Source organism: Balaenoptera musculus, chromosome 11 (genome assembly GCF_009873245.2).
Source record: "Balaenoptera musculus isolate JJ_BM4_2016_0621 chromosome 11, mBalMus1.pri.v3, whole genome shotgun sequence".
NCBI lineage: Eukaryota > Metazoa > Chordata > Mammalia > Artiodactyla > Balaenopteridae > Balaenoptera > Balaenoptera musculus.
Genome location: NC_045795.1, coordinates 33,818,461 through 33,840,085, shown reverse-complemented (window position 1 = coordinate 33,840,085; position 21,625 = coordinate 33,818,461). Strand labels below are relative to the sequence as shown.

The window sequence follows — 21,625 nt, the reverse complement described above, 5'->3', positions numbered from 1 at the left end:
CTGTGGAGTTTTCTCTCTACACACTCTCCTCTCCAGCACTCACAGTGCCCTGTGAGCTCTAGCTAGCTTGGCCTTCTCAGACTCCTACCTCTGTCTCAACTCAGGGAATCCTCCGGGCTACACCTGGGCTTACCCTCCCTGAGATGTGTACTGGAAACTCTCTCTAGGCAGTGAGCTGGGGCATCAGAGGGTTCACTTTGTTTGTTTCTCATCTCTCAAGCATATTGTCCTTAATTACCTCATGTCCAATATCTTGAAAACTGTTGTTTCTGTTGTTTTGTGTATTTTTCCAGTTCCTTGGTTGTTCCAGGCATTAAGGTAAATTCACTGCCTGTTGCTGCACCTTGGCCAAAAGTATATGTCTCTGCCATTCTTTTAAAACTGCTTTTTCCCTTGTTTTTAGTGTGGATTGGGTGACTTGCCTAAGGGCATACTTCTGGTTATAGTAATTTCTTCCCTGGCAAGCAAACCAGTTTTTCAGCTGTTATTAGCACTAAGAAATCCCCCAGGACAAGAAAAACAGGAGGCAGAAATAAAGGGTATGGCGAAGCCCATGTGTGGTAAAATACTGATTGTCTACTCACTCAGCCCTGGTTACATATGAGGAGAGCTGGTGTGGTCACGGTGGCAGCAGTTTCTGAGCATAATCATTTGATCTCTGCCATCAGGACCTAGCTGTCCATTAGAAGAGCAATTTAGAGACAAGACTCTTGGATGCCTAGGATCCAAGAGTTTCTTCCCTCATACAACCCAGGCTTGTCTGAATGTCTGTCTCTAGGTGTGTTTAAGACAGAAGGAAATCTGGAGCAAGCTATTCTTTTTGAGGGGGAGCTCACCTAATATTTCTGCTACTGTGGGCAATAACGAGATTTGGCGTGATGCATAAAGCAATGTGAGGATTCCAGACCCCCAGCCTTTGCATAGTTTTCCAGCTGAGTTTGTCTATTCACCACTTGTCTCCTTTTCTCTGGATAGGTCTGTCTGCAGGGCGGATTTCCCAAGTTATTGTTGGAGATGAGCAGCGACAGTACCTCTTGGTGACTGGGCGTGATGTAGACGGTGTCCAGTTAGCTCAGCGGTTGGCTCAGGCAAATGAGATTGTCTTGTCCTGGAACTGCTGGAAGCTCTGTGAGCAGTACATGTTTGAAGTGGAAATCATGAGGGAGGATGAAGCTGTGAAGGTAGGAGGTTGGTCACATCCACTGAACGTCCTGAAAAGGCCTTCCTACTGCATAGGGCAGTGCTCTGGTGGTGCTCAACACCAGACCAAACCAACCACTGGAACTTTATTTTGGAGGGAGGTGAGGGATATTCTCCCAGGAAGACAGACGAGGCAGAACAGTAAGGCTGAAAAGATAAGTGATAAACAAGGGAGATGCCATCCTTAGCCCCTCTATTAAGGAACCAAAGGTAATCCAGTTGGTGGGTGGGCACAGAATTGAGCAGTTTCCTTTCTATAGTTAAGAGATATGCGGATCATTGACCCATTTGATTTTGATGAGCATTTTTACAAGTGCCTCGATTACCTGCCACGTTACCGGACAAGTGCTGGTAAGTTATTTTGTCCTTTATTATACCCATGCCCAAAATTTCAAAGATTAATTTTCCACATGGCTGGAGACATTTTGTTTGTTTTCCTTCTCTCAGACACTCTAAGAACTGCCCTGGAGTTGGATCCAGACTCTGCACTTGAGCAAACCTTGCGGAAGCACATAATGAAAAACCTTTTAAAGAAGGTTATTTCCTAGCTCTTGAGTCATTGTGTGTAGACTGTGTGTGTGTTTGTGTAAACAAGTGTACATGTACAAATATGACAACCATTTGATTGATCCAGTTCATCTCCCGCTTCCCATTGTAATACTAGCAGATTTTCCCATCTGCACCAATTACTGTGATGACGTGTCTTACAAGTTTAGATTTCTCAGTCCTAGAAAGTAGAAACCATATTTGGTTTTTGTTTGTTTGTCCCTCTAGAAACTAATACACTGTAAACAGGGTATAGAGTATATGCTTGGTAAATAAGTGTTGATTGATTGTTTATATGTGAATCCCTTAGTAAGTGATATAATGACTAATAGAATTGGACATATCAAACTGTGTCTTAGAGAGGAAATATAAAAGCTTGGCAAATTTCATCAGTGAGTTAGGTTTAAAGTCAACAATTTTAACTCCAAGTGCACTGGTTGTATATCTTCTATACCTCTTAAACCTGAATTTTAAGTTTTATGTCTGACATCTATAAGTCATTTTCTCATGTTTACCATGGAATATAGAATTTAAATGCCTAAACATGATACTAAAAGTTGAAGATACAGTCAAGGTAACTCACTGTGTCTTTGTAGATTGATGAAGGCCAACCTATGGAGTATATATCCGAATTCCGTACTGTGACTATGGTTTTGGTCAGCCTAGAGTTCCACAAGACAGCATGGATGTTGCATTTGTGTCATCTTATCCAGGAGGCTGCCTTATACATCTCCACAGTGATAGAGAAAGGGGGTGGCCAGCTGAGCCGGATCTTTATGTCTGAGACAGTAAGTACAAGGGAACTTGACATATCAACATTAAAGGTGAGTGAGGAATAATAGTCTTAAGACAATTATAATAGTCTTATGTTATTATTATAACATCTTATGTTATCTCTCACATAACACAGGCATAAGTCAGACTCTCTGCTTCTTATTTTGTAATAAGCTATGTTACATTAAAACTTCAAGTAATAATATTTAAGGAACGGGATGTTCTAGGTAGTTTAATTTTCAGGGTAACTGAGTGTTATCCTCCATATCTTTTTAATTCTCTTCTTGTTGAAAAATCCTTATGAAAGCATGAAGAATGTTTTTCTGTCTCAATTAGTAAAGTAAGTATAATCAGATCCTTCTGAGGTAATTTAGGAGCCTGAAAAAGAGCAGTATCATACTTGACATTATAGGTAAAGAAAATATAGGCAGATGGACTTAGCTCAAGGTAGACACTAGAAGTTGAATTTTTGAAAAGTTCTTAACATCGATTTTTCTTGTGTTTTAAATTTCAGTTCTTTAAATAGTTAAATCAAGATTTTTTTTCTTCTTTTTTAAAAATGTCCATGTTGATGTGGCCTAGAACGTCCATTTCATGAATCTTATAGAATCCTACATTCCTAATAGAAAACCAGCCAGGAAGGGGTCTGGCTTCATTTAGGGAAGTTGGTTCAGTTGAGGCAAGCCATATTTCTTCCCCAGGTCAATTTCCCTTTTCTTTCTTTGTCACCTATCTCAGGGCTGCATGTTCCTCTGTGTTTTCGGCCTTCCTGGGGATAAGAAGCCAGATGAGTGTGCACATGCCCTGGAGAGCTCCTTCAGCATCTTCAGCTTCTGCTGGGAGAATCTTACTGAGACCAAGTGAGGAGGAAGGTGGGGCAGAGAGGAGCTTCTCAGGCCCAGGGGGCTCTTCAGGCAGGGTAGGAGACAGTAACAACTAGCAGGGGTTGAGGGCATCCAGAGTCTGCCTAAAGGGGTGGGAACATGCTGAGGGAAGTCAGAAAACAAGATATATTAAGAAATTACTAGGTACAGAACTATGTACTAGATACCCAGGGGAAATGGATATAAGTTTCTGTCCAGTGGGGTGGGAGAGGGGGAGGTATAAAATACGCATAGCAAGATTCAAGCAACAAGCAAACATATAAATTAATATGCACATAATACATCCGTATGTGAAGAGAAGGCTGCCTGTCTATGGGGAGGGGAGGCGTGGGAAGAGATGTCATGGGACAGTTGCCTAGATAGGAAGGGACCACAACTGGTTAATGCTCTCCTTGGCTTTCACTCTTAGTCTTTCCCAGTCCTGTTGATTTTTTTGGAATTCACACTGAACTGATCTCCTGCCTCCATATTCACCCCACCCTCCCACCTACAAAAGCCTAGCCCTAATGAAGTTATAGAAAATTCCATTTTCTGTAGTGCAACTATGACATGATTGGTTGGAATTTTTCAAATGACCTTTTTTCTTTTTTCACTAGAAAGCTATGAGGAAAGCGTGTACATGAATAGATTTGAAAAACGGTCATTCCTCATGTCAACACTGAGTCAAAGATTCGTTTGCTTGCCATACTTATTCAAGATGAATACAAATTATATCACATACTTACATAATGCTTTAACATTTTTAGAATACTTTAGTATATGCTACCAGTGTGAACATTTGTATCTGTTACACATGAGGAAACTAAGACCACAGAAGAGTAGTTAGTAGCATGTAGCAAAGCTGGTAATGAAACCCAGAACTTCTGTCCTCAAATCCTGTTATTTTCATTACCTCACAGCTGCCTCTTATAAAATATAAATATTCCCCAAAAGGGATAGCATATATTACTATTGTGATACCATTCTGGAGGCATACTCATAGGACATTAGTACTGAAAAGGAACTTAGAGATTATCTGATCCAACTCCTTATTTTATAGATAACAAAGATGCTACAGTTGCTTCATAGGCGCTCAAACTCTTAGTCCAAAGCAGATACGTGGTGGCACTTCTTTCAGGCTCGGTGAGATCTGCAGATACTCCTACAGCCTACTTTCCAGTCATATCTCCAGTGTGAGTGTGCTAAGCCATTCCTTTCAGTGCTGGTCTATTCTGTTTTCAAATTTTGCCTTGACCTCTGGTCTTCAAGAGTCCTGCTGTTAGCCCTTACTCCTGAATAAGATAGTCATTTCTTGGTCATTAGAGGCTATCTTACAATGCCTTTAAGGATGGCTTCTATGACTCTTAGACCATAACTTGGTCTTTTCAGTCTTTTTTAGTTGAGAATATAATAGATGTTAAGCACTAGATAGGATCTTAAGAGTTCATCTCATTTGGCCTCCTTAACTTAAGGAAAGTAAAATCCAGAGGTTACGTTGGAAAGCCAAATAGTTTGACAGTGTTAGATCCTAAAAGCTAGTTTCCAGGTCAGTGTTTTTTCCCTTGAAGATAATGACTAATTTAGTAATTTCCCGAAGTGTGTTTGGTAGAACATTAGTCCCTTAAAAAATCCTGGAAAAAATATTTTCATGGCCAAATATGTTTGGGAATTGATGCAACTATATTTCCTTCTTAAAGATTCACAATATACATTAACATCAAAGTTTCTGAGCAGTCTTACAGTAAAGAAATTTGTTATATTTTGTTTTATTCAACATTTCCCAAATTTACTTGATCACCAAACACCAAGACCTGTAAACACCCAGAAGAATGAATGTTCTAAGGAGCATATTTTGGGAAATGCTGCACTAACCAGATAGTGAAGCTTGCCTTCTTCACCTGTAATTCAAGTTTAGAGACAGAGTCTCAGAGGTGCCTGTGTGGCGTCGGTAGCAGATACTATTGCTCATGCCTCTCTGCCTCGCGTCAGCCTCATCCAGACCCAAAACCACATCCATGTATCCTTTCCCTGTTCACCTTGGGTCATCTCCTAAGTTCCTCTTTCTAGTCTAGGAAATAACCTTCAGTTTTCAGTTCATTTTACAGAAGAAAGATGATTCCCTGTGTCCAGTGATTGATCAGGCTTTTCTGGTTTGTGACTGTTTCTCCAGGATATTTTTGAGACCCAGGGAATGCAGTCTCCATATCTCATCGTAACAGTTTTGCAGCACCAGAAATACTTTACATATATGAGTAAATAATATATATTTCCTCAATGAAGAACACTTTTTAAAATATTTTTTGGAAAGGATGGAACATGGACCACAGGAAGAGCAAGGGGGAATTATAAAGTACAACAGAAAGAAATAAGAAATAACCAAGTGAAAAAAAGTATTACTTGTTTCATTATCATAGTCTTGCTAACAGCTGAGTTTCTGGCATGCATAAATGCATTCATTCAACAAGCATTCATTGAATAAGCCTCAAGCCAGGCACTGTTCTAGGTGTGGTGGACATAAAGAGAAATAAGACACTACCTCCTCAGCTCTGTAAACAACTAATTTTAATACAGTGAAACTTAAGTGTAGGAATAAAACGCCATAGGAGCTACAAAAAAGTGCTATGGGAAGAAATAGTTCTCCCCAGAGGTACTAGAGAAATCTTGACTATAGAGATGATTTTTGAGCCAGTTGTGAAGGAAAGGCGTTCAGCAGGTGGAGAAAGTGGGGAAGAGTATTTTAGACAAAGGAAGCATTGTGAAACATGAGCAGATTTTCAGTCATTCTTGGGGTGGTAGCAGAACCAACTGCCTAGTTCTTGTCTTGAGTGTCTCTGATTCACCCTGGGCAGTGGGCCCAGTGAGTGAATATAAGAGTCCTCAATCCTGTCCTTAGAGGAAGACAGGAAAGTTTTGATGGTCTGGGAGACAACAGTGTTAGGATTGTTGCCACTTTTCGTGCTGTCCGTGAACAACTGAAAATTGTTTATTTGTAAATTTAACTTGAAAGTAATTATGCTTCATTGCACCTTCTTTCTCCAGATGTATATCTTGTTATCTGTCACATGAAATTTTCACGTCAGTCAAGTAAATCTTATTCTGTTATGCATGAATTGTTCATTGCCACCTTTGAGCCTTTGCCTCACCTGGAATAGTATATGCCCTTTTTAAAAATAATTTATATTTCTAGTGCTTTTCTATCCATGGCCTAGGTAGGACCACTTTTCCTTCCACCTCTTCCTATTTCAAACACCTTCTGTGTTCTAGCCATCTTGAACTACTTAGTTTTGCACAAATACACCAGGATTGCTAAAGCCTGTGCCTTTTCCCACTGGACAGAATGCTGTTGCCTCACTTTGGCAGTACTTCAGCTTTCAAGGTCTGATCATATGTCCTCTCCTTTATGAATACTTTATTTCTAATCTCCAGTATCAGTTAATGCATCCCTTTGTTTGCTCTGTTAATTGCTGTATTGATCTCTAATATGTAGTATTTTCTTGCTAACTTATGAATATATCTCTTCACTTCCCTCAATCTCCACCAGCAGCCCAGACTGAACTTCTCCAGGACAGGGTATTTTAAACACCTAGCCCAGTACTTGGTACTGTACATGCTTCTCAGAGCTTATTAAGTGAGTGAATGTATGCATGCATGAATGGATGAATGAAAAAATATTACTCCTTTTAAAAAATTTATTTCAAAGACTAATTTGCTTCAGCAAGCCTTCCATCAGCAGCCTGACATTCTGAGTATTCCTTAACTCTCACATTCTGGCGTTATTTGATCCATTAACCCTGTATAGATCTGTTGATCCCCTTTTCATTTTGGGGTTTCATGTTAAGCAGCATGGTGTGGTGGAAATAACATTGGTCTGGGAGTCAGGAGGCCTGGATTCTCATTCTGGCACTAATATTAACTCTTGTATAACTCTGGGAAAGTTAATTAACTCCTTCAGTTTTTTTTTTCTTTTGTCAAATGGGTTTTAAATATTTGCCCTACGTACCTCACATGTTTGTTGTTAATTATCCCTCAAAGAATCAGATGAGGTAATGAATTTGAAAATACTTCAAAAAGCACATAAAGAGTATCTGACAGATATAAGGTGTTTTTAGTGTTTTTACTAATAATACCTCCTCAACTAAAATTCCTAGAGTAGGGGGACCGTTTTGTTCCTTTTGACTGTTTCCCTAGTATTCAGTACTTTGTACCCACCATGTGATGCAAACTGACAGCAGCCTCTGGCCTTTTGCATTCTGAGCTCTAAAACTAGACTTCTGGATCTAGGGAGTGGCAGATCTAGTGCTGGACTTGGAGGCTTCTGAGTGCATATTTACCCACTGTTGCTTTTCTGATCCCCAGGCTTGTTTCCATCAGTATCACCAGTGGACCAGTATTCTGTGGCATGGTTGGGGCAGTAGCAAGACACGAATATACAGGTAGAATAGGACATTAGACTGTTAGCTCTGTGTCTTAGGGGGTGAAGGTAAAGGAGGTGATCCAAAAATTCTCCATCCTTTTCTTTTCTGTCTCCCTGATACAGTTATTGGCCCAAAAGTAAGCCTTGTGGCAAGAATGATAACTGCTTATCCAGGTTTGGTGTCCTGTGATGAGGTAACATATCTAAGATCTATGCTACCTGCTTACAACTTTAAGAAACTCCCAGAGAAAATGATGAAAAACATCTCCAACCCAGGGAAGATGTATGAATACCTTGGCCATAGAAGATGTATGTGAGTGTCATTATGTGATAGTTCAGTCCCATCTCTTTTATAGAATCAGGGCATAGGAATAATCAATGCTTGATTGTATGAAATTAGAAAGAAAGATGCATCTAGTACTGGCCTGATGGAATAAGAGACATAAGAGGAGGGTTTCATATCTGAGATCTTTAGCTTTTATGTTTAGCTCTTAGCTAGTTCCTTAGTGAACAACTTCTGTCCTACAGGAAGAAAATAGCAATAGGTCACTAGTCTAGATGTTCTTTTTGCTATGTGTACTTCACAATTTATTTATTTCCCTGAGCCTGGAACAATAAATAGTTTTTCTCCCCTTTAGTCTTTTGAAAACTCTTTGATACAGAATTCTGGACCTCTTTAGTTGTCTGAAAGTACTCATTTATAAGGACAACTCATCCTCTATCTATTTAAAAAACATATATCTGTCTATCCCAATCTGTTTAATTAACACATTTCCCTTTGTCCTCTTTCCCAGAATGTTTGGGAAGAGACATCTGGCCAGAGAGAGAAATAAAAATCACTCTTTGCTAGGTAAGTTTTCTTTTTTTACCTTAAATCATATTGTTTTCAGCTGTAGATGGTTAAATGTGATTTAAAAAGCAAAAATTTGAGACTAAATGCTTCTAAGCTTGTATTAAAAAAATAGAGAACAACCTTCTTAGTGACTGTATGTTAATTTTGAAGAGGACTTGCCATTTCTTTTCCATGTTGAATGTTTAAATTTCAGGTTCCAACATTTAGTAAGAATCTTTGTAAGGATTCTCATCTTTAGAGGGAAATTCCTCATCCTGAGATAGTGACAATAGCACTGAGACTGTTCCACCCACACTATATATTCCCTATCTTTATATTTGTTTTATCTAGATCCATTAGTCCATTATTTTCACATAGCAGTGACAGACTTTGAACACTAAATTGTTATAATGGAAATTTTTACAAAAAGCTAAGAAGATGTAGTAGCCCCCATGTCCATGTGGTGCCTAGTTGTTCTAAATGTTATTACGTAGGCTCTGGAGCAAGCCCCCAAGCCCAGCATACATTTCTTTATAGTCCGGAGTTGATTTTCTGGAAGAAGATTTGAAGGCTTATCAAATAATGGAATTCTGTCAAGGATTCTGGGGAAAAAGCCATTCTGAGAATTACCTTTACAAATTAATTCAAATAAATAAGTGTCTGCTAAAAAGCACAGGAGTGTTAGGTTCTCCTTGTCTCTTTACAGACCGGGAGAAAGAACTGGAAGCCTTCCGAATGGCACAGCAGGGAAGTTTGCACCAGAAGAAGGGACAAGCAGTTCTGTATGAAGGTGAAAAAGGCTATGGAAAAAGTCAGCTGTTGGCTGAAATAAACTTCCTGGCCCAGAAAGAAGGGCACAGGTAAAGACTCCTGCTTTCTGACTTAGCGTCTGTTTCTCTTGGGGCTCCTTTCCCTTGTTGGTGAGACTTATATCGTTAGATTCAGCATCCTTGGGCTGGCGGACTGAGTAACCTCTCTGGATCAGGGGACTCCCAGTGACCACAGTAACATTCACCAGGGTGTTGCCATTGAAGCTGAAGGAAGCAGATTCCAAGCAGTGCTTCTATGCCATCCAGACCCTCATGGCCATCTTCTTTGAGATTGATATGTGCCCAGCCTATTACCGGCAAGAGCGCCTCCACAAACAGCTCCACGGGATGGTGGAGGAACCGCTTCACTGCCTGTTTAATGACCTCTTCTTTGTGAAGGTAACGAAGGCAGTGGCTTTCTGAACTGGATTACTGATATTTTTGGTGGCTAGTTGGACCCAGGATTGTCTTCTAATCTAAAACACACACACACATATACATATACATATACATATACATATACATATACAGCCTAAGAACACACAGTCAGCAGTTGCAGGATTGAGATTTGAAAAGTCTTTGACACCAGACCCCAGGCTTTCTCCTTTTTGAGGAGAGTGGATTCTAGGACTGACTCTGAAACTTGCTAGTTGTATATCTTGGCACAAATCACTTGGCCTCGCTGAGCCTCAATTTTTTTCACCTGTGAAATGACAGTTGTAGTACTTTATATGGTTTTTGCATGGATTTTAGAGGATGTAGTATATAAGAGACTGCATCGTAAATGTGAAAGTACTAAAATCTGTCAATGTGATATTGACCAGATGTGCATATCCAGCAATTATATGCATGTGTTCTTGAGTTGGTTGCAGCATTTTGTTCTTTAACCTTACCTTTCCATTCCTGGGTCATGGAGTATGTCACTTGAACCAGCATCTGAATCTCAAAAGCTTCCAGTGGTCTAGGATTTATGTGGTACCCAATAGCGAGTAGGCTAAGAATTCCCTGGTCCACAATTCCATTTATCCATCCTCCACCACTTCTCCTAATCTACCCAGCATGCAGGGCATTGTATCTAATGAAAAATAGAGAAAACAAAAATCTGTCCAGTCCCTCAGCATAGCCCTGTCTTAAGACAGGCCTTACCTGGGGCCCTGGCCGAAGTGGTCAAGGAGTAGCCTCACTTTGGCTCTCAGGTCCATCGTAGCTCATGTGCCTTAGCCTAGCACAGTGTTGGAGATGTCCATTGCAGTTCTTTCTCACAAGTCTCATGCACACATTCATTCTGGTATACTTGGAATAACTGGGGTACTGGAGTTGTCCAAAGTGACATTGCTAACTCTGACCTGTCACTTTATTCCTTAGTCATGGTCCTTTAAGGGTTTGCCAGAGTCCAGTATGGAAAGGAGCTATCTCTCTAACCACCAGTGGACTTTCAGTCTCACCCTCTGAACTGTATATTGACGTCGGATTGGTATTTGTAACCCTATGCCTAATCCTGTAGAAATCCATTCTCACTCAAAATAGGATAATTTTCCGTTCCCTTTTGAGAACCTGTATATTTTTATTAGATTGTCATTTTGAATGATAATATATGAATAATTTTCCCGGTCAGTTTCCCTTATCCTTCAAAGTTTCGCACATGGATGACCTGACCAGACAAAAGAAGGTTAAAGCATGTTTTTTTCAAGTGCTGCAGAAGGTGGGTACTTTTGCTACATACCATTAACTCTTAATATGTGGAAATGGTTTATGCTCATTTCAATCTATCCACATCTTACCTTCACTTGGCCATTTCTCGGCCTGCCTATTTATTGATATCATCATTGTTTGTATCTACCTTTAACCTTGAATCCATCCTACAGCACAGCATACAAGGAAAGGTCTTTGCTCTTTCCTGATCCTGTTCCTTAATGAAATTTTAGGAACTTAGAACAGTAGCTTCTGGATGCAGGTTGATAGCTATTTTACCTCCTATTTATTAAAAATACAGATACTCAGGCCCCAACCTAGGATTACAGAGTCAAGAATCTGTACGAGGAGATGCTGATGTAGCCATTCGGGAAAGCTATCTTGAAGTAACTAGTCAAATTTCAATAACATTCATCCTCTATACCTAGCACTTCCACTCCTGGATATATATCCCAGGGAGTCTGTTCATTGCAGTGTTTGTTTGTGGAGGTTAGGGAGGTGTTGGCAGGAATTCATAGATGAACACTATGGAGTGTATATAGTGCAGAAGTTAGAAGTAAGGCAGTAGATGAAAACATAGCAACATGGAGTAACCTAAAAACAATCCTGAATATTTTATCTTTTCTTGTGGCTGAGTAATATTCCATTGTGTATATGTATACAACACGTCTTCTTTATCCATTCATCCATTGACTGGCACTTAGGTTGTTTCCGTATCTTGGCTCTCCTAAGTAACGCTGCAGTGAACACAGGGGTGCGTATATCTTTTTGAATTAGGGTTTTTATATTCTTCCGATGAATATCCAGTAGTGGAATAGCTGGCTAAAAAAAAAAAGATGAAATCTTGCCATTTGTGACAACATGGATGGACCTCGAGGGTACCATGCTAAGTGAAATAAATCAGATGGAGAAAGACAAATACCATATAATTTCACTCATATGTGGAATATTAGTAAATAAATAATCAAACAGGGACTTCCCTGGTGGTCCAGTGGTTAAGACTTCGCCTTCCAATGCAGGGGGTGCAGGTTTCCCTGGTCAGGGAGCTAAGATCCCACATGCCTCATGGCCAAAAAACCAAAACATAAAACAAGTAATATTGTAACAAATTCAATAAAGACTTAAAAAAAGAAGGTCCACATCAAAAAAAAAAAAAATTCAAACAAACCAAACAAAAACAAACACATAGATACAGAGAACTAAGTATTGGTTACCAGAGGGGATGGGGGGTGGGGGGAGGGCAAAATGGGTAAAGGGGGTCAACTGTATGGTGATGGATGGAAACTATACCTTTGATGGTATAATGTAATGTATACAGAAGTTGAAATATAATATTGTACACATAAAAAGTATATAATATTATAAACCAATTTTTTAAATCCTGAGTAAAAAGAGAAATAATGAGACTTGTTATACAGTACCATTTACATAAAAACAATTTACATGGCAAAACAACAATGCACATTTTATAAGAGCATAATACAAGCAGAAGGTAATATGATAAACACAGTGGCATGGTTACCTGTGGCACTGAGGAATGGAATGGGAGTAGGGAATGTGGATAAAAGAGAATACATTTTTTTTAACGTCTACATGAGTAGGCATTATAATTGGTAGCTTTAGCTAGCACTCCCAGGTAATTCTGATGTGCAGCCTGGTTTGGAAATTACTGGTTTAAAACTGTGAATTCCCACACAGTTTGAATCTTTTGCTAAAATGAAATATTTGAAAGCTTCAAGTTTGATTTGGAGAATATTTTGATGCTTATTTCATATTTCAGTTAGAGTATTTTCTTGTTCAAAGAAACTCAGTACATTTCTTTAGGAATTAGATATATAGGCTGTATTTTATATTTATAAAGTAAAATATTACCTGGACTAAGAATACATTTCACTCTGAAAATCCCAGCCTTTGTTGACATTTTATTTAAATTGTTGATGGGAAATTCATGGTAGATTTGAAAATCAGATGACTTCATTTCTAATCAGAGCTTGTCATTGTTTCTTTACTGTTATTTCCAGGCAATGAGGGAAACACCACTGATTTTCCTCATTGATGAGGCCCAGTATATGGATGCAGCCTCCTGGGAGTTTTTGGGAACTTTGCTCTCCAGTGTGCCCATCATCATGGTGATGACATTGACCCCTACCTTCACCCTGTGTGGCTGGGCCCAGCACTTCCTACAGAGCCCTCAGGCTATCTTTGTGCCCATTTCGAAGTTGGCAACGACCTCACTGTTGAGAATGGCATGTTGGGAACTGGGGGTGGTGAGCATCCCCCAAGAGCTGCAGATGTGAGTGGCTAGGACTAGCTGGGTACTTCATTAAGGGAGGAGCCAGTGCCATAATATAAGAGAGGGCTCAGGTCTCACACCGGAGTTGGGGGAGAGAATAGCATTAGAAACCATGATGAGGCCCAAAACTGGATTTAAAAGTAGACAATCTCCTAGTAACCCAGTAAAGGGCTGTCTCCCTGGGCTCTTCACCCAGGTTTTCACAGGACAGTTAGGACTTGGATGGCTTGCTTAATAGGTCCATTATGTGTGGTCAGGCCAATTTCTGCCAGACCCTTTAGCAAGGGGATGTTAGTTCCTTTTAACATCAACAGAAGCAAAATAGTTGAGAGAAAAGTTACTGCCAAAACCAATCAGAAACATTTTTTTACATTTCTGTGCTGCTGCTTCCCTCTGTTAGTGTATATCATCAAGAACTGACTTTAACAAAAGAAGAAATATTCCTCAGTATGAAATACCCTTACGCTTGGCTCTCTTCAAGTGGGCATCTTTAGTCAGCAATCCCCTGCTTACCTCTCTACAGCTACCTTCTCCGCAGGTGCTTTGGAAACCCCCTTTACTGTGAGGTCTTATGCCAGGACCTTCTCTCTAAGAACATATTGCTCTTTCATGACCTCCAAAAGGAGGAGGAGGAGGAGAACAGCAAGTGGGAAACCCTCTCAGGTAAGCTGAGCTTCCCAGGGTTCTACCCTGATCCCACTGCTGGAGTTCATTCTTGAACATGACATCACCTGGTCCTAATTAGGCATGTGCCTCTTCCCTGCTGACATCATAAGCAAGATTAGGCCTTCCTGGCTAAGTGTACTATACAAATAATATGCAGCTGTGTTGAAAACACTAAATACCTGCCTCAGATAAAGTAATTGAGTCAATCTACTTTAGTTCCTTTTTGAGCAGCCTAGGAGGCGGGGATAGGAAAATAGGATTTATAAACATCAGAGAGGATTGATAAACATGACAGTCTAATAGAGAATTGCACATTACTGATGAGAAAGATGACTTGACGGTTTGAATGGGGGAGGGGAGAAGGGAGGAAGAAAGAGATAGAAATATGTGTAAATCTAGAAAGGCATCCTAGAGCTGTGATGTAATAGAAGAGATGGCTGTTGGAAGGTAAACAGGAAGAGTGAGAATGTTAGGCACCGTGTGTTCCAGAAAATGTTGTTCGTTTTTAAGAGAAAATGAGAGAACAGGCAGGATGGGTGGGGTAAACCACTTTAAACGTGTATGCTCCATTTATCTTAATCCTTTCAGTTTCTTGACTAAATTTTTGTGTTTTTGTGCCTTTAAAACTACAGTCACTGAGCATGGTGTTTTCCTCAGTCATAGTCTTCTTTGTCTACAGCCAATGCCATGAAATCCACAATGTATAGTATTTCTCCTGCCAGCTCTGAAGACCAGGAACTTTATGTCTGCACAGTCAAGGATGATGTGAACTTGGATACAGTGCTTCTTCCACCGTTATTAAAAGGCAGGTCCCTTGAAGACCTCAAGTGAATCAATTACAGGTGTCATTGCACTTAGTAATTTGGTGGGTGATTGAGTATAGATCCCTCATTATCATGCTAGCTTCATTTCTTCAAAAAAGAAACCTGCCTTCCAGAAATAAATTCTGGCACTGCCGGAAGAGTTCTTAAAGACTTGTAATGCTACTTGAGTAATGTTTTATGTAAGTTAGCCCACTGTTCTCTTTGAGGCTGACTGATAACTTGGGAAAGTTTTCTAGTTGTTTAATAAAAACTATGACCTGAGTTTCCCTTTGTGCATATTCCTGTGCTGGAGGAGACAATAAGCAAGGGAGATAATGCTGCTGAGATTTAGGAAAATCCATGGTGCTGGTGAAGAGACAGTATTAGGGACATAGCAGGGGTTTAATAAAAAGAGTGCAAAGTTTATAATGACTGATGAGATAAAGAATAAAGTCATCAGAATTGGGTAGGCATAATTAGACAGACGGTGTTCTTTTTAGAGCTGAGGAGGGTTTTTTTAATGTTCTGTTCGAATGTTTGGTGGCCAGGGTACTTTATTAAACCTTCTTGAGGAATGTTATGATGGATAAGCATGCCTTCAAGTCAGGCATGGTCTTACTGAGAATATGACACACATGTGAAACAACAGTACAGACACATTGGTAATTAAGAGCCAGGGCTCTGGCATCAGAAAAACCTGGGTACCATTGCTTCCTCCACTTAGTAGCTGTGAAATGTTAGATAAACTTATCTAAGCCTTAGTCTTCTCATCACTCAAATGAGGATAATGATAGCCCCTACCTCATGGGGGTAGTTGAAGATTAAGTGAAATAAATCATGGTATATAATAAATAGTCAATGACTGTTAGCTATTATAAGCTGTTCACTCTGGTGGTTTTAGGTCCACCTGGACAGTTCATATTCCTACAACTGTGATAGGCCACACTTGGCGTTGGCTTTACTAACTTAGAAGTGTACAGGTCAGGAAACACAGCACTGTAGCAGAACAGCAGCAAGTGGTTTTCTTCAGTGGGGGTCCTCACAGCAGTACCCACTGCTATTCTCTGGAGCCTCAAGGAATAGCTTACATGTGATGGGATGAGACCATGATGGATGGGTGCTTAGATGCCCCATTTCCCAACAAGGAACTGGTATCTCTTATAATAGTCCTGTGGGCATAGTTTCTAGGCACTGTGACCTGTTACAAGAATTACTACACTCAAGGAACCCCAAAGCTGTGGCTTACCACCAGGTATTTGTAGCTTATTCAGTTTTCCTAGTCCAAATTCAGTTTCCGATCAGGGATCACTCTTTGCATAAGCAGTGTTACCTGGTAACTCAGCTGACATTCTAATTTTATAAGGATCCTAGGAAACAGCTAGAAAGTTAACCCAAGATCAGTATTGTCCACAGGGAAGGAAAAAGGATTTAACTCATAAGCTAAAATGAACAGTCCAGTCAGCAAGGCCTTGGTCTAAATGAAAGGCCAAAGCTACATGGTAAAAGGCCATGTAAGTTATAAAAGTATTTAAGAAGGGGACTGACATGACTATATTTGTACTTTAGGTGTACAGTTCTACCACTAGTTAATGTGTTATTGAGATAAGAATGAGAGGAAATTGGAGATGTTCAAAACAAGGTAGTGTAGTGATCCAGGTGAAAATGACTGCTTATACTAAAATTGTTTAGGAGGAAATATATTCAAGAACATTTAGAAAGAGAATGAGTGGGTGACAAGTTGGTTGTGAGGGAGAGGGTAAAGTTTAGATTTATTCCAAGATTTTGGGCTTGGTGACTTACTGGTTCAATACCAACTGCTTTAATATATGGGTCAGAATATGGAGAGATTTACTAAAATGCTTGGAGTTAAGATCTTTATACTAATTAGAGTTCTGGGACCAGGAAGCCCAGCCTCCATGTTTAGTTGAAAGTAAGAAGAAAATGGATCTGCCAGTAAAAGGTTTTGGTGACCATGAGGAACAATTTCAGTGTTGTGCTGAAAACCTGATTGTTGGTTGAATAATGAATGGGGAATGGAGACAAAAGAGGACATGGAGATAAGGCTCTTTCAAGAGATTTGGCTGAGTAGAGAACAGATGGACAAAAAAGCAAGCCCTTTTTTTTTTTTTTTATGAACAGATTATTAACACAGTGTATTCTATGTTTGTAGAAAGCCGGTTCATTGCAGATTTTTTTTTTCTTCAGAAATAGCAGTGAACCAACTGGATCAACTGAGCCCAGGGGAACAGTTGCTGGTTAAGTGTGCTGCAGTCATTGGTCACTCCTTCCACATAGATCTGCTGCAGCACCTCCTGCCTGGCTGGGGTAAAAATAAACTACTTCAGGTACTGAGGGCTCTTGTGGATATAAATGTGCTCCGCTGGTGCAGCAAGAGCCAAGACCTTCCTGCTGAGCCAATATTAATGCCTTCCTCTATCGAGATTATTGAACAAACCAAAGAGGAGAGAAAGTCAGGTGAGGAAGAGCTGCTCCCTTGTTCTCAGGACTGAATAGAGAGCTTTGGGTGAGGGTATCTGTGTTCAGAAAGAATATCAATATCATATATCATGGGCCTCAGTCTCTTAAAGCTTATGTCTAAGAGATTGGGGAAATTAATTATTTTAATCATGGAAGAGCCATGGTTATAGTGAATGAATAGCCTGTATTTTTCAGAATTGTCTTAATTTCAAGAATTCCAGCTCCATGTTAACCCCATGTGTTAAGTATTTGTATTTTGATTTTTGGTTCAGAAAATATTGCCATAGTCTTTTATTGGCTTCTTGGGATAAATAATAAGAAAATAAGATAAACTGTTTCTAATTTTAGAAATTCACAAGGACGTTAAACACATGTGATATTGAAACAGATATGAACAAAGCAAGATATAAATTAAATAGCTGCAATCTCATATTCTCCACAAAAAAGAATAAAATTGTGACATAGGCTACCCAAAGCATATATAATCCACAAACAATTTCCCTTTGACTTTGAAATATGTTTGGACCATATATTTGAGCAGAGCCTTCCTGATTATTTGATGTTTATAATAATTTGTAGTAAAAAAGCTCAATTTAGGAGGAAAAACTAAGAAATCTATCCAATGTAGTTCTCTACCACTAATCATTTCTTCCCTGTTGTACTTTATACTAGATATGGTCAATATCACTCTCAGATTGGTATAAAATTCTTTATACAAAGGAAGCCATAATACCAAATAGGAATTATAAATGAAATTTTCTTATACACTAGCAGCATGTGCTTGGGAGTTTGCTACCTGGTAGCATAAAAGAACCTTAAGGGAGACTCTCATTTAGATTTTCGTATATTTCAGATGCTGGCTCTCCTCTCAGGCTACAAGAGGAACTATCCCTACCTCAAACCGAGGTGCTAGAATTTGGAGTGCCTCTATTGCAGGAAGCGGCTTGGGAGCTGTGGCCCAAGGCACAACAGACAGCCCTACACCTTGAATGTGCCTGGTTTCTTCGAGATTTGGCCTGCCGCTGTGGGAGCTGTCACGGGGGGGATTTTGTCCCCTTCCACCGTTTTGCCATCTGTTCTACTAAGAGCTCCAGTGGGACCTCCCGATTCTGTAGCTACAAAGATACTGGCTCGATACTAACACAAGTGATCACAGACAAATTGCAGCTGCCTTCTCCCCAAGGTAAATCTAGGGGGCAGAAAGAGGACACGTGGGCAGCACTACTCTTTATTCGTGTACTTGGAGCTCTTTATTCAAAAGGTGAAATCAGATTAAAAGAGAAAAATAGGTGGAGAGAGCCATTTCTCACTGAAGTACCAGAAATAAGAAAAGTGTGATCTCAGAGTTAAAAGGAACTTTAGAGATTATTCTTGGTTTGGTTGGCAATCTTGGGCAAGTTACATAACCTCAGTTAATTGAGGAAAATAACAATACACACTTCATAGTGTTGTTGTGAGGATTAAATGAGTTAAAATATATAATGTGCTTTGAATAGTGCCAGGCACATGGTTAGTGCTCAATACATTTTAGTTATTGTTTTTATTATTATAATTATTCAGCTCAGTAATTATTCAGCTCAGTACACATATATGGAGCCCTTATGTGTATCAGATGCTGCAGTTAGGTGTTAATAATACAAAATGAAATTATCAGTTTTTGGGGGGTGATACAGACATATAAATAGAGAATTCCATATGGCATGAAAAGATGATGAAAACGGAACTACATAGGAGTTGGGGTACCTAGAGAAGGGGCCATTAGCCCAGCCTGAGAAATGAGTAGATAAGACTCTCCTTGAGTGAGATTTTGAGGGATAAGTAGGAGTTAGCTACTTAAAGAAGCTTGGATTAGTGGATAGATGTTCCCCAAAGCCTATAGCCCTCTACCACATCCCAGATAAGAGTTCACCCTCGGGAATTCCCTGTGGTCCAGTGCTTAGGACTCCATGATTTCACTGCTGAGGGCCAAGAGTTCACCCTCTTTGTTTTACCATCTTCAGTTAGCTTACCTTGTAGGACATCCCATTTCATTCTCAGTAGCAGTTAGAAAGCTTCTTTCATCAAGGTGAACTCTACCTTCCTGCAGCTTTTTCACTCATTTTTCAGAGTTGTGCCTTCATTCATATTTGAAGACAGCTGTCAAGACCCAGGCAAATCTTCTCTTTTTCTACTTTGATAAAAGAGAAGTTGGTGTTGGTGTTGGCAGGGGAGAGGGATATGGGAGAGATGGTGAATCGGTGGTAGTAAAAGACTAAAATGAAGATGTTGATCTATGATCGTACCTCTTCTGGCCATAACATTCTTATGACTCTATGAAGGTGGACCAGTAACTTGGAGAAATTGGTCACTGGCTGATGAGCTCTACAGTCATTTGCACTTTTGTAATTTCTGAGGGGAAAGAGGAAAGTAGTAAATGTCCTGGTTGGTATTATGAAGAAATCACACTATCATTCATATTTCCTATATGGCCTTTTGTTTTTGAGAGGTCACTGTCAGCTGTAGATTCGACAGCCTGGTCAGTCCAGCTGCGAGAGAGGCCCAAGACCTTTCCAGCACAGCCGGACCCTGAGGAGGCTTCTCAGACCCAGGGCCGTTGTGCATGACCATGCAGAACAGAGGGTGCTGTTCACATGGGCTATGATATGGTGATGCCCTGACAATTGTGCATTGCAGTAGTGCTGCCAAATTCCAGTTTCCTTAGTTACCTTAGCCTTACTTTACCTTACCTTAGGTGACAGCATTAAATAATCAGAGAGCCAGTCCTTTTACTTAACGCAAGTCCTCCCTATAATTATTCTCTTAGACTCCTTTTCAATCCCACCACCTGTGCTCCTGAGCCCAAATAGGTAACATCCCCACATCATTCCCAGTCTTTGCTTTTTGGTCAGAAGACAGCTGCAGAGGAAAAGGCAAATCTAGAGGATAAAGGTTATTTAAGGCCACCCAGGTAAAGCTGAAAACCTCTGCTGGTCATTGTGACTCTGGTGGGATGTGTGCCCTCATGATTTTCTTCACTAGGTCTTAGGATCTGTGGTTTGCTCCCATCTAGTCGTAAATCTGATCTAGATATATTCTTGGATTTCTACTATTAGAATTAGTCATCAAACCAGATGGACACATTCTTTATTCACTTCTTTTGCAAACAGAATTAGGAATTGGTTTGGGAAGTTTGAGAATGAAAGGAGTTACTATTTGAATCACAAATAGTTGCATTTAAGGAAAAAATTAGCACCCTAATCTTGTGTGTAAGGCTACTTTTAAACCTAAACTTATCATTTTTATAATGGGGGAGGCAATTAGGTCCTGAACTAAGCTGCAGTGGAAAGATAGTCAGGAATTTTAAATATTCTCAGTTAATACAAATATGGGCAATTAAAGATAATCATCTCTTTCCCCCTACAGACAGTTTTCAGTTCCAGACAAAATCACCCAGAAGTCAGGAGGCCTTCACAAGGGAACACTGCAGGTAGATGGAGATGCTGAGAGTGGGCGTGGAGGAGGCCAGGAAGTGAGACACAGATAACCATTAAACTAGGGCACTCACCTTACCTGCAGACAAGGAAGGCATCTGACCACCCAGGAGTAGTGACTCTTGTACTCAGCCCAAAATTCAAGTTAACAGAGAATCAGAAAGGCAATTTTTGATTGTTTGTAGGGAAATTATTTTTTAGTGATTAAGAAAAACTTTATTTAATAGCTCTCAAATGTATTGTACATGTAGCAGATTTTTTTCAGCTATAAATTTGCCTTCTCAATTACTTTTGAGCCCAGATGATATTAAAATGATTTTACATTTCATAACCATGTACCTCCTGGCTTTCCAATGCCTGTCTTATCAATTTTACATGTTCCTACCTTGAATTCACCAGCCACTCTCGAGTTTCCTATTATATTTATCCAACCTGATTTCCTTCAGTTTTCAAACAAAAATCTATATTCTACATGAATCACCCCCACACTTATTGTGTCTCTGCTCACACAGTTCTGCTTTTTAAAAATACTCAGTGACATCCACATCCTTCCACTTAACAGAATGTTCACCATCCTTCAAAGCCCTCCTCAGTTCCCACTTTTTTCGATCATTCTGTCTCAGAAAGATCAAACCTCTTTTGGACTCGTGGTGCCTGTAGAAAGTGCATTGGACTAGTAGTCAGAAAGGTGAACTCTAGTTTTGGTTCTACTCAGCTGTGAGGTCATACATAAGTCACTTAACCTCTCTGAGCTTCAATTTCCTCATCTGTAAAAGGGAGGTAAT

General features: G+C 39.8%; 1 protein-coding gene across 1 annotated transcript in view; it reads left to right on the top strand.

Annotated features, from left to right (window-relative positions):
* The window catches only part of LOC118904047 (adenylate cyclase type 10-like), a 39,177-nt gene that overhangs the window by 8,347 nt on the left and 9,205 nt on the right, over positions 1 to 21,625 (top strand). The window contains exons 5-21 of the mRNA XM_036869718.1: positions 976 to 1,181; positions 1,461 to 1,551; positions 1,648 to 1,736; positions 2,343 to 2,534; positions 3,259 to 3,380; positions 7,740 to 7,816; positions 7,921 to 8,110; positions 8,592 to 8,647; positions 9,336 to 9,489; positions 9,648 to 9,837; positions 11,054 to 11,140; positions 13,152 to 13,423; positions 13,947 to 14,086; positions 14,769 to 14,894; positions 17,098 to 17,367; positions 18,224 to 18,553; positions 20,773 to 20,836. Of these exons, the coding sequence (XP_036725613.1) occupies positions 976 to 1,181; positions 1,461 to 1,551; positions 1,648 to 1,736; positions 2,343 to 2,534; positions 3,259 to 3,380; positions 7,740 to 7,816; positions 7,921 to 8,110; positions 8,592 to 8,647; positions 9,336 to 9,489; positions 9,648 to 9,837; positions 11,054 to 11,140; positions 13,152 to 13,423; positions 13,947 to 14,086; positions 14,769 to 14,894; positions 17,098 to 17,367; positions 18,224 to 18,553; positions 20,773 to 20,836 (2,656 nt within the window). The remainder of the gene's footprint in view (positions 1 to 975; positions 1,182 to 1,460; positions 1,552 to 1,647; positions 1,737 to 2,342; positions 2,535 to 3,258; positions 3,381 to 7,739; positions 7,817 to 7,920; positions 8,111 to 8,591; positions 8,648 to 9,335; positions 9,490 to 9,647; positions 9,838 to 11,053; positions 11,141 to 13,151; positions 13,424 to 13,946; positions 14,087 to 14,768; positions 14,895 to 17,097; positions 17,368 to 18,223; positions 18,554 to 20,772; positions 20,837 to 21,625) is intronic.